Source organism: Haliotis rufescens, unplaced genomic scaffold (assembly GCF_023055435.1).
Source record: "Haliotis rufescens isolate VD_foot unplaced genomic scaffold, xgHalRufe1.0.p SCAF_45, whole genome shotgun sequence".
NCBI lineage: Eukaryota > Metazoa > Mollusca > Gastropoda > Lepetellida > Haliotidae > Haliotis > Haliotis rufescens.
Genome location: NW_025964168.1, coordinates 2,450,385 through 2,464,302, shown reverse-complemented (window position 1 = coordinate 2,464,302; position 13,918 = coordinate 2,450,385). Strand labels below are relative to the sequence as shown.

At 39.0% G+C, this 13,918-nt stretch overlaps 2 protein-coding genes across 3 annotated transcripts in view; one reads left to right on the top strand and one right to left on the bottom strand.

Annotated features, from left to right (window-relative positions):
• LOC124145878 (FMRFamide-activated amiloride-sensitive sodium channel-like) overlaps positions 1–12,978 on the top strand; it is a 31,146-nt gene extending 18,168 nt beyond the window's left edge. The window contains exon 2 of one of the 2 annotated variants that reach the window (XR_007218208.1): positions 7,893–7,933. Coding sequence is in view for 1 of the 2 variants with exons in the window: in XM_048383134.1 (XP_048239091.1) it covers positions 8,263–10,039 (1,777 nt within the window). In the remaining variant the exon portion in view is untranslated. Of the gene's footprint in view, positions 1–7,892; positions 7,934–8,262 lie in introns of those variants that run through there. The other variant, XM_048383134.1, reaches the window with a different exon arrangement.
• The window catches only part of LOC124145877 (integrator complex subunit 13-like), a 414,821-nt gene that overhangs the window by 364,570 nt on the left and 36,333 nt on the right, over positions 1–13,918 (bottom strand). The window lies entirely within an intron of this gene.

Here is a 13,918-nt window from a genome sequence, read left to right as displayed (position 1 = left end):
ATCTTCATTGTGTTGCAACTGCAGACAGAAACTGCTCAGTCCTAACTGTTGATCATGTCCGGTCAAAATTTAAGAATGTCCGGACAATACTTTTTAAAATGTCCGGTAAGCAATATTTTAAAACGGACATTTGAGATTCCCAATCGGACATGTCCGGCGCATATGACGGTTTCCGGACCCCTGCTTTAATTAGTTGTATGCTCCATGCATGTGGCGACAGAGATTCCAGCCCTTCGTCCAAGAACTTCTCTTTTTTTACGCTGCCACGTCTTCTTCAGACATTTTGATACCATGGCAACAAATTACCGTGAGATATCATGAGATTGACACTGAATCGGCAGATCGAATCGTGTGAGTGGTAGCAAATCGATTAGTCCATATTTGTTACAGCCAATGTTGTACAATGTATGGAAATCAGGAGGTCGTAACGACGGGCCGACCTGTGTGAGTTGCGCTTATCTCTTCACGAAACGTGGACATCATGAACATAGTTGTCATGTGTGCTATCTCAGCTGACCAATGAGACTTGACACCTATGTGAAACACCCCAACAACAAAAATATGTGGTCACGGGTCATAATATCCCGAAACGCTATATATATTTTAAAATATTAGATTGTTACAAAGACATTTGACATCCGACAAGTTTCTTTGTACAGCTTTAGATGTATGGGATATTAATCCTTTATGTGGATATCTGCGGATACATTCCTCGAACAAGGCCATTGCCTGATATTATACATATAACTTTTGCCAGTTGTAATTATGATATTTGCATTTTATTTTTATTCATTTGCTGTAGCAAGAATGCAGAAGGTCTCAACAGTGACTGATCAAATTGTTCTAAACGTAAAACAAATCCGTCAACAGCAATCAGTTGTTCCAAAGTGCTACACTTATGGTTATTATTATTTTATAGATATATTGTAAAAGCTGCAGCTGAGATATAACTTGATGTTGGAATATTTTGTTTCTGATAAAATAATAGTTTCAGACACAATTCATTTGATCATTTCATCAAAATCCTTTGATATTTATTGTATATATTTTAACCAAATCACTGGTAGATAGGAAGAAAATGTGTATACAGCTGATTGCTTTTACCAGGTGAGTTTACAGGAAAATACACATGGTAATATTTATTGCTGTACATAAAACAATGCTAGCAGAACAGAAAATACAATTTTAATTGTAAATCATCAGTTTTAGTGATAATTTATCTGAATTCCACATTTTTATTGATCAAGGTTAGCACCAATTCATTTACCTGAATTATCTGAAGGGATACTATGTAGTTTTTTATTGTATGATGTTGACCGACAGCTTCTCCCTTTCAAGTTGTACATGCGTTAATCAACAACAAAACATGTGTTAGTTTGGCTGCAGCTCGTCATTGTATATACGTTTGTAGTAATATACGGCTTCCCATTCATGTATCCTCCGATTCAGCAAGAATAGCACCGAACACAAGTCAAACAAGTCGAAATTATCATTTATAAGCAAATTTTGAATCCGCGAAGAAAATACCCATCCATTTTTTCAAGACTTTCAAACTTGGAGTGTTGTTTAATTGAAAGTCTACTGTACGTATATCTAGTATCATTTTTTAATTATTTCCATGTACCATACATCATAAACATCACATATAATTATTTATAAAATGTAAGTTCACTTGAAGTTCACTGCATCATGTATACAACCTTATGATCTTCAGTGATATATGGAGGATATTTCATGTGTTGAGTGAAATAAGGGGATGAGGGTGTGGGAGGGGGTGAAAGGAGATATTCTCACGAGTACGGAGTAGCCACAAGTGCTTACCCCCATCATGAGATGAGAGAAACATGATATTTCACGAGACACATGGAATATCCTATTTATCAAACACCTTTTGTGTAGTCGTCAACTGGAAAATAAATGATTTCATTACAAATGTAAAACCTTGAAACGTAAATTCTCCCTACCTAACACGCAGGGACGTTTTACCACCCCTTGTTGTTGCAACTTAAAAAGTAGGCCACGGAAATTCTTTATCATACATTTGGATATGAAACGAAACAAAATCAACTTAAACAAAAAATATTCTTGAAATCTACGACATCGCTGTTGGAAGTGAAAGAAAATACGCTGGTCAAGTAACAATAATGGTGCTTTGAGTAATGAACAGTCTTGAATGACAAGTTAAATGTGAAATTTACAGTTTATAACAAAACATTTTCAAGAGAGAAAGAAACGGCAAAAAAAAAGACATTAACTGCATAAAAAAACATCTGTCATTATTTTGCCTTGTCAATGTGGAACTAATGTAAAAAGGAAGTCAACAGTTTGTGTAGGGGCTAGATATTTATAATAAAGGGAGACAATTTGCAGAGGGGTAACTCTTGTACGACAATAGTTCCGTCCAAGTGTTACGTGTACTGCAGTGAAATATCAAGTGTTATGTTCACAGCAATGAAAATATAATTTTTCTCAACTTGAGTAAAAATAAATACCTCTACATCAAAGACTCAGAGGCGTACTAACGAGAGGTAGATGTTTAACTTGGATCTGCTTGAACTGTTATGTCTTTGAAAGGCATAAAAGTGATACACATAGAGAAGAAGAGAATTTATGGATGTCAACTTCTTTATTATGAGGAACACAACGTTTCGGAGTACTTGTATACTTACTCCTCCATCAGGTGAATGATGAAGAGTAAGTACATCCTCCAAAACGTTGTGTTCCTCATAATAAAGAAGTTGACATCCATAAATTTGTTTTGTTTGTTTGTTAGTTTGTTGTTTAATGCTGCACTCAGCAATATTCCAGCTATATGACGGCGGTCTGTAAATAATCGAGTCTGGACCAGACAATCCAGTGACTGATACATGAGCATCATGCATGGGTTGCTGAAAGACCTATTCCACCCCGAATCTTCAAGGGTCCCATATTTTCTCTTCCTTAGAACTGTTATGTTGCAGGTCAGAACAATCAGCTATACTTTGTCCTGGTTGACATGGAAACAAGCAAAAAGATATAAAAAAATCATGGCTTCTCCAACTCTCATAGCATGCCTACCACCTGCTTCATATTCAAGCAATCTCCCCGCTAATCCACCTGCCTGTCTTCTCCCAGGGGTCTTCCTGACCACGTTAGTCCCTCCCCAAACTTCCCTAATCCCCAGGAGGGCCTTCAATCCATCACTGGAAACACGTGAAATCGGGGAATCATATTCCTATCTCCAAAGCTCTTATCATCCAACAATTACCACACAGGGGATATCAGAGGGCCTCCGTAAGAGAGCACAAGGCTGCTTAAACTAATTTACTGCTCACATGTAGATAGGCAGCATCCTGGTTGTAATCACATGGCTTGGACAGGTGTACACCTTTTCTGCAGCGTTACCTACTGCAGGTTGTAGTGGCTGACAACTACTTTTATTTTATAAGAGGTTTACCTCACAACTGATTATGAATGATTAACCTAGCTTACTATCATAACAACTGCTTTAGAATGCAAAATATCAAGCTTCATTCTTTAGATGAGACAAAGTAGCGAGGGATTTCCAGAGGTTTCCTGACAAATTGGAATTAATTAATCAAGAAGATTCACTATTCATCAATGTACATTTGAAGAAATGACAGCAGGTATTCGAGAAATGGATGAGAGAGTACTTCCCTTGCTGAATGGAACACTGCAAGTGAAGGTCAGCTAAGGTGAATAATAAACTGTCCAAGTCAAGGAGTAAAAACTTTAGGGGATGTGCATTACAAGCACCCTTTCTGAACTCCAGGATCTGCACAATTTATGGAATTAGCAAAGCTTTGTTATAAAACAGTTAAGTGATAACATGTGTTCATCATGAAGACTAGACTTTGTTGTCAATCCACGCAATTTGGATATGATGACATGCATCAACCAAGTCAGCGAGCCTGACCACCCGATCCCGTTAGTCGCCTCTTACGACAAGCATAGTCGCCTTTTACGGCAAGCATGAGTTGCTGAAGACCTGTTCTACCCCGGATCTTCACAGGTGCATTGAGTGAGTAAATGTTGATAACACTGCAAAGATATCAGTGAGTGAGTGAGTATGGTTTTACGCCGCTTTTAGCAATATTCCAGCAATATCAGGGCGGGGGACACCAGAAATGGGCTTCCCACATTGTACTCATGTCGGGAATTGAACCCGGGTCTTCGTCTTGACGAGCAAACACTTTAACCACTAGGCTACCCGACCGCCCCACGGGGATATCACAACCTTGTTGGTCATCCGTACGATGACTTAACCTACAAGTGAAGTCAAACTGTCAGCTTGGGTAATATCTCCCAGGAATCTGAGGATAGAAATGCACACTGATCCATTCCGATCCACTGGCCTATGTAATATTCACCCAGCTGAGGGTTCTAAGGGAGGATGAGATGGCAAAGTGACTGTTAACCTCCAAGCGTCTCATAGGCACCTCGGGGGCTCCCAAGGGAGCTGAAAATGTTACTAAGACCACACTGATCAATTGACCAGGGTAATAATGGTGTAGTGCTTCGAGCAAACACAAGTGTACGGAATTTGGCGCATTATAAATACTCATTTCCGGTACTATAATAATGGGCTTTGAGTTTGAGCATCTCTCTGTACAGAGTCCAGCATTGTAGGAGTACTATCATTACCAGTCTCGTCACTCATTAATGTCTTACTCTCTGTTTAATTGCTAAAACACATACAAATAAACCTGGAAGATGCCCTTTTTTCGCTTCATTTGTATTTCCATGTTTAGAGGAGACGTGCTATGATTCAAGCAGAACAAAACACTCTCTCAAGACAGACTGACATGTTTGTGGAAATATGAAAAAACCCAAAGAATAATCTCACACTGTGCAATATTTCCTTCCATCACATTATTTCTTCAGATGTTAATTATAAGTCAATATAGATCATGTTACTTGTACTGAAATCAATATCAAAGCTTCATAAGAAAGACATCTAAAGCAAGACCAAACTATTTCAATGCTTCATGGATGCGCCTAACAGTAATTTCAAAGAGTTGGGAAAAAATAACAAAAACCTTTTGGAGTGACTTATTTGTATTCTTTAAAACTGACGTGTCTGCAACCAAAGAGTCACTGTGTGGAAACATGACATTCAAAGAATAAAAAAGATGTTGAAATTATAAAAAAAATCCTGCCCTCATTGACAAAGTCTGTCCCTGAACCCGTAATGCTTTAGCCCTAAATGAAGCAAGTCTAGATTGTCCACAGGTCCATCTAACAGTTAGATGGGGGCTCCTTTTTAATTATATGGCTCTGTTTGTTTCTATCAAAACTATATATTTTCAGAGACAAAGCATTAGTGACTCGTATATGTATATTATCCTAATCAAATGCAACTAAAGAAGATTCTTGTTTTATTTTGTTAGTCTTCACTAACAATAAAATATGTGTCTGAACCAAACACACTCTGAATTATTTTTTAAGCTTTTCCATTTTGCCTCCTGGAACACCAAATCAGCAAAACAAGATTAAACATTGGTCTGAGTGATTGGTATGGTTTTACCCATTTTTATCCATATTCCAGCAATATCACAGCAGGGAATACCAGAAATAGGCTTCACACAATGTACCCATGTCGGGAATCAAACCCGGGCCTTAAGTATGACGAGCACATACCTTAACCACAAGGCTACCCAACCAGTGGGGCACCACCACCCCATACATTGGTCTGGCATCACTATGTAAGTTCAAAAGGACAGAAACAAGCAATGGTGGCAGATACATCAGCCAAACTTGTTCTGAAAACGCGGTCAGCAAATGTGACCCCCCACCAGCAGACGTCACTGACATTCGCTAGGAATACCAGTCAGTCCAATGGAACAAGCCACTGGATGAATTAGTACCGAAGCATAGGTAGTTCTGGATGGCATAATGGCAATAACTGTAGCTGACGTACTGTACCAGTTCACTTGAAAATAGCGATTAATTGTTCCATAGTACTTATGACAGATCATCAGATCCTCATTTCCATGTCTTTGTTGGTTAACACATATCCATTGTGTGAGATGGGGTGAGACCGGGTTTAACGTTCTAGATTCTTGCACTTATAGCGACGTGCATGCCTGTACTACTCCGGACTAATGCTCGTTTTAAGTCAACCTGTCCTTGTTTTATCCCCTTAATGCTAAGCATAAGGCAGGGTAACAACAAGTACCATCTTTTAACGTCTTTTGGTATGACACGTCCAAGAATCAAACCACCAATCTTCCGCTCTCCAGGCAGACGCTCTACCCACTAGACCACGGTATTAATAGGTCTCCATTGTATCATATTTATTGATGCCATCAGTTGTATTCTGTTGGAGTGAGTTTGATTTCAGCTGCATTTTGCATCACCAGTCATACCTCTAGAGAAGCAACAACATTGCCAGATTTAGAATGTGACTAAGTTGTTATGAGATGGACCTTATCTCCCAGTTCATCAATCAACAAACACAAGGCTGTCAAAACACCCCTTCCCATGCAACACCCATGTGTTGTAGTTGTTATTTGGCTATCATAGCCCACTTGTTTTATTTTCCACAAATGCTAATATTTCTTATTCCACACTCAAGAATAAGGTGACTCCAGTACTCACTATGTCATACAGTGTGCTCCACATGAGGAAACGATTTGTTTGTTTGTTGTTTAACAATGCACTCAGCAATATTCCAGTGCCTGTTAATAATCAAGTGATCTGTGAAGATCCGGGGTAGACTAGATCTTCAGCAGCCCATGCTTGTCGTAAAAGGTGACTATGATTGTCATAGAGACGACTAACGGGATCGGGCGGTCAGGCTCGCTGACTTGGTTGATCAATGTCATCGGATCCCAATTGCGTGGATCGATGCTCATGATGTCAATCACTGGATTGTCTGGCCCAGACTCGATAATGTACAGCCCGCGTCATATAGCTGAATATGCTGAGTGCGGCGTTAAACAACAAAAGAATAAAAGAACAAAGAAAAAATTAAGTCTGGACCAGCCAATCCAGTGATTGATGGTTATGAGCAACATTTTCACACCGTAGGTGTACGATGACATGCAACAAAGTCACTGAATCTGACCACCCAACCACGTACAACCAGCATGGGTTGCTGGGGACTTATTATAACCTGGATTCCCCATGGGTCTGGAGGATATTTTATCATTATTATTTGCCTTGGCCCTGGGCCCGCTTAAACAAAGCTATCTTGCACTGTGACCACTGTATGCCATCTTAGTGCTTTGACTATTGTTAACTTGTGTTAAAGTGCAGGAGCTACAATAGGCACGTCACTAAGAATGTAATGTGTAAGTTCAATTCTCTAACTTGTTTTTTCCTAATTCTTACAGATTGTTTGGTCAGTATTCAAGATCCAGGATCCCAATTTTTTATTTTTTTTAAATTCAAAATTCCTTAACTTCCTAAAGAAGCTTGTTACAATTAGGAAAATGAATAACACCGATACTACAAATGCTGGCATCAATCTCCAAGCTGATGATAAAAGTCAGCATTTGGAACAATTTACTTCCAAAGATTTTATTGTTTCAATAGTTAATAAAATCATTTTTTTCCAGAAGAAAGTGCCCTTCGAAATTGTACATTTTTTACATTACAGCAGAACAAAATTAAAATGTTTACAAACTGACTTTCATTTTTCAGATTTCATAAAAAGAAAATTATGGGTGAGAGGCCTGTCACTTCTGCATCAGTTTCAATCAGTAATGTTGACAGCATGGGAAGATACTCAAAAATATCAACCTCTGGTTTGTCTGATCCAGACTCAATTATGTACAGGCTGCCATGATATAGCTGGAATATTGCCGACATAAAACTTTTGTTTACATTCAAACTTCCACTGGATTTATGACACTCCATAATTCCCTTATAACATTTGTATTTTTCAGAGGTCACAGAAGCGAACATATGAAGTTTTCAGGCGTGGGCAAGTTCGAGATCATCGAAATTGTACATTTTTTACATTACAGCAGAACAAAATTAAAATGTTTACAAACTGACTTTCATTTTTCAGATTTCATAAAAAGAAAATTATGGGTGAGAGGCCTGTCACTTCTGCATCAGTTTCAATCAGTAATGTTGACAGCATGGGAAGATACTCAAAAATATCAACCTCTGGTTTGTCTGATCCAGACTCAATTATGTACAGGCTGCCATGATATAGCTGGAATATTGCCGACATAAAACTTTTGTTTACATTCAAACTTCCACTGGATTTATGACACTCCATAATTCCCTTATAACATTTGTATTTTTCAGAGGTCACAGAAGCGAACATATGAAGTTTTCAGGCGTGGGCAAGTTTGGTCTTCTGAACGACCCTGTTAGAATGGTCAAGCAACGTCATCGCCACAGAAACCGCACTGCCCTCTCCGTGATTGCAGAGTTAGGGTCGGAGAGCAATGCTCACGGCTTTGCAAAGATTGTTACGTCCGACGACACAAAGCGCAAGGTGATCTGGGCCCTCTTGGTGATCATGGGTTTCACAGCAGCAACACTCCAGCTGTCCCTGTTGGTGAGGAAATACCTACAGTTCCAGGTGGTGGAGCTCTCCGAGATCAAGGAGAGCATGCCCGTGGAGTTCCCGTCCATTTCTGTATGTAACATCGAACCCATTTCTTGGCGCAAAATGCGCATTCTGTTTTCATCAAACAGCACAGAACTCATTTCTTGGATTAATTTTGTGAGCAGTGAAAAGTTACGTTTTGATGATCAGCATGCTGCTCACTTAACGTCTATCCGGGCCTTCTATGAGAATCTTGGCGAAGAAGCCAAGTTTATGAGCCATGACATAAACGACTTTCTCATCAACTGCAAATTCAGTGACGAAGTCTGTTCGGTGCACAATTTTACAACATTTTTCGATGGAAATTATTACAGTTGCTTCACATTCAATGGAGGAGATATGGCGGAGAAGCTACTGATGCACGCAACTGGACCACAAAAAGGTCTCTCCTTGATTATCTCCCTTGACAATGACGATCCTCCATTGGGGTCCTACGGATTGTATGATATGAATTCCAACATCCTCCACAGTGCGGGGGTCAGAGTGGTGGTGCATGCACCCAACACCATGCCAAGTCCAGTAAATCACGGCTTTGATGTTCCACCTGGGTATTCCTCCTCCATCGGATTGAAAGCCGTGCTGCACACGCGGCTGTCGGAGCCCTACGGAAACTGCACAAACGATGACTTGCTGGGAACGCAGGTGTATCGGAACACGTTCTTCTCATGTTTGCAGCTTTGTCAGCAGCGACTTATCATGAGTCAGTGTGGCTGCATGTCATCTGATCTGCCGGAAACTGAAGCGGAAAATGTGACCTTCTGTGGCGTGATAGACAATTGGAAGGATCTGATGTACAAGGCAATGAACTCTAACGAAACAAGGCACGTAGACCTCCCTAAGCTCAAGTGTGAGCAAGAACTGATACAAAAGATGTCCCACGACAGATCGTATGAAAAATCGTGTAAATGTTTCCAGCCTTGCCATGAGACAACGTTTCAAAAATCGGTGTCGCTTTCGTACTGGCCCCTGGAGTTTTACCAGCTGAATGCCTTGCAATTGCTTTATGGAGACAAAATAAACCAAAACTTTATGCATGAGGCTTATACGTATCTTTCCAATCTGGCCAACCTTACAAAGTTGAAGAGTGATAGAAATGATTCAAGAACTGAGAACATCATCAAACAAAGTTACTCGTTATCCGAGAAAGAGAAAACCGAGAGAGCATCAAACTTGATTCGGCAGAATTTGCTGCGACTTAACATTTACCTGGAGGATTTAAGTGTGGTGGAGTTTCGCCAGCTCCCAGCGTATGGCCTGGCCGATCTGTTTGCTGATATTGGCGGCACTCTGGGACTGTGGATGGGGATTTCAGTACTGACTATCATGGAACTCATGGAGTTAATAGCAAGATTAATTTTGCTGCTTTTTAATTCTGAGAAGAAGATGCCCGAACACGACCCAGTTTCCAACGGAATGCTGGACCACGAACATGATTATGACTACGACAGACGGAATGAGTCTCCCGTTTGACCGAAATAAGTTCCCAGAATGGATGACATAAATTAATGCTCAGGGCAAAAGACAAAGGTATTTCTTCCAAAGGATTTGAAAATTCTGAAAGTGGATTTCATTGAAGGAATAGTGAAAGTTTCCAGTGGTGCAATAGCGGCCATCTTTAGGATTATGGCCATAATTCCTTCTAAGCATAGTATGGGACAGATCAAGATCAATGACTGGCCGTTGTTTGTCAGGAACAGCCTCTCTGTTCAATTCTGGGATGGACCAAGTGCATTTTGTTGATTTTACAAATTCCCATCATCTACTAAGACACCTGCCCGGGAGCAATGGGAAAGACAGTTCAACTGGACCTTGGTGTAACATACAATATGACTGGTTAAAAGTCATGTGACTACCCGACAACCGCAGAGTGTTATGTAACCTGTGATTGGATTAACACAAGCAACTATGTGTCTCTTGTTACAGATTCATAATCAAGTGTTTGGGAGTGTTATGAATATTGGTGAGAATGTGGAACAATTCATGCCAATTATATTACTGGTAGTGTATGTGAGAATTATGTCCTGCCAGAAATGGCTTTGTGGGACAAGGACCCATACTTGGAACTGTGCTATATTTGTAAATATAAACGAAGGTGTTTCACCATAGCAACATGTGATGTCAGTGTTAAAGTCTGATGAGATTTGAAAGATCCATATATATTTTGTCAACTATATTATCATTTATCATGCTTTCTCCTCTGCAAATGTTATCACTTAACTAGAACATGTATACACAATACGTATTCCCTAACAGTGAAGCATGTTATCATTTGATTAGAACAGATATACACAATACGTATTCCCTAACAGTGAAGCATGTTATCATTTGATTAGAACAGGTATACACAATATGTATTCCCCAACAGTAAAGCATGTTATCATTTGATTAGAACAGGTATACACAATACGTATTCCCCAACAGTGAAGTATATATTATCACGTAAAGGTCAAGTAAAGCGAAAAACATTTTGCGAAAATAAATTTCCAAGATACAGTTAGTCAATTTCCGAGAGAGAGAGGAGAGAGAGAGAGAGAGAGAAAGAGAGAGAGAGAAAGAGAGAGAGAGAGAGATAATAACAATAATATTCGCAGAAAGTATTTAAATGTCCAAGTGAAAGTGCTGAAATCACACGCTCAGTAATCCACTTTCCAAAACAAACTAATTTGGGGGCGTGGCCTAAAGCTACCGCCGCAGCGGTGACAACTGTTTTCGTTGGCTGATACGTTCGCCGCGTTTATCTATCTTGTGATTCTTAGACATTATACATATACTGTTTCTGCTATATCAGTTAATCCTACAAAAACATTGCATACATTGTTGAATGTGTGAAACGACCCTTGATCTTGACATTGTGAATAATTAAATTCGGTACTTAGAGTTTTATCACTAACCTCCTGGTCGGGTAATAAAACACCAGCTGCCCTCTGCCCTATTCCCCACAATAAATGCCTGTCAGGGCTTAACCCCCTGAGTCAACAACTGCAGGCATCTTCAGTGTTGTTACTAAGATGACATAAGTTGCGGACACGGTAATGATGGATGAGCAGACAGAAAAAAGACGTTATCCAAAAAAACCGGCATCAGCCATAAACAATGAAATTACGCAGCGCAGTTAAAAAAAATAAGCCACATCATAGTCATTGCCAATTTAACTTGGTAAAGATACCATATGCATTATTTTTTAATAACTTGCAAATTATATATAAAGAAACTCATTTCACACAATTTCAGCAAGTTTTAGCACAATATGGAACAGACTTATCGTCCACTGAGAGGGCATCTTGACGTGGTCCTGCATGTGGGTCACAAAATCCCGAGCTTGCAATAAATTCTATCTTATCTGAAGGCCTCTGAATAAGCTGGATTAATTCCATCTGCTTGGGTAGTGGAAAGTATTGGCCAGTTTGATATACGGCTGCTCCAGTAGGGCCAAGGAGGACATGTCCAATGCCCAAATCTCAGGTTGGTTACCAGGCCTCTTACCAGCCTGTACATATCACATGGACAGCAAAACAATAGATCTTGAATCAATATATTATTATGAAAACATTTCTGAAATTCTTTAGCACCATATGTTTTTGAGTACAGTGTGCACCCAAGCATGACTCGCAATCAAATGGGGGATTTGTATTTTGGAAATAGATTGTTTGTTTAAGCACAGTTAAAAACTACATCATATTCCTTCACATGTTCAGGGAATAACCATCTTGGTCATTAAAAAGATGAAATTTGAGAAAAATACAAGACAAGACATGAGAAGTTACCAGTTAAACTGTATTTCCTGTTCTGATAGGCATTGTTTTACATGCAGAGATTAAAAATACCTTGGTTTTTCTCTTGTAATCTGAGGTGGACATAGCAATTAGTTGTACACACATTTTCTCTATTCTAGAAATGAATTTTGAAAGAATGATCAGAATTTGTTTTAAATGAATTTGAAACTATTATTTCAACAGGAATAATGAATTTAAATACAGTGTCATTTTAGTTGCAGCTTTTAATATATATATTCAAAATAATAACCATAAGTGTAGCAAGTGTAGGTACAGCTGATTCCTATTGCCAGATATTATTTACATATGGAACAATTTGACCAGTCACCATTGAGACTTCCCGCAGTCTTGCCAGTTTGATCGCAAAAACGATATATTGATACACAATCATCAAATTACAACAAATATCACTTTCAACAAGTGAAAGTATGGTATTTATGATATATGCATCCATTCTCTGTCAACTAAAGTTTGTTTCAAGGTGCCAATAGCTGTAATCTAACCATGGTTGCTATAAATAGTGAGTGAGTTGGGTTTAACGCCGCTTTTAACAGTATTGATCCAGTTATATTGCGGCGTGTCAGCTTAATGTGGGAAGAAAGCCCGAAGTGATGCAGGTCTCAGACGTTTACCACTTCGGTGAAACCCACGAGTACGGGTATGGTGCTGACAAACCTAGAAACATAATCAGGGCGAACCGGGATTCGAACCCACAATCATAGGTTTCTGGTGTGTCCAAGGGACGCAACTCTGCACAGCGAATAGCGGCGCCTTAGATGACTGGGGAAAGTGTGCACTATACCCAAAAGAATATGGTACTTAAATATTCATTCAAAATTGTTTGAAATTATTTGAACCGATTTAATGACTATAGTCCATCAAGGCTGTTGTAGGGATACAGTACATGTGTAGCACATATTAAACTAGCACTGAGGATACAAAGATGGATCATAAACATAAGTATGTAGATGAGAGCTGAGAATCCTTCAAGACAGACATTTTACAATATTATTTTCAAAACAATATCTTTTTTAACAACAGGGTGTGCCTAAAAACTGTTAACCATGTTAACCAACCACATAATAGTTGGGCAGGACTTTTTTTTAAATTTCAAAATTTATCAAATAAAATAAAAATGATAAACTAATTATCTCAAATGCGCCATCAAACAAAAATTAATCTTGTCTTATCTTATTTAACCTTGTTTTTTCCCACTAAACAAAAACGATTTTCTCGCAAAATATATCCGTAGAACAAGAAACGAACATAATCTGGCCTTAAGGGGAAATATTTCCAGTGTCCTACACAAAATGGTTGGTGCCTAATATACTACTCAAAAGAAGTTAAAGAACACCCGTGAGTCTTTATATTACTAGTTAATCTGTCATTAAACAATGGGGTGTTCTTTAACTTCTTTTGTGTAGTATACATGTAATACGGCTGATAACTGTGTTATGACATGTTAGATCTAGCCATAGCTTCTAACACCCATTGGTTATTTAGTCCTGCAGGGGTTAGGGCTAGCAGTGTGTATATCTTCCGTGTCCATGTATCATACAAGAATTATGCAAAGGTG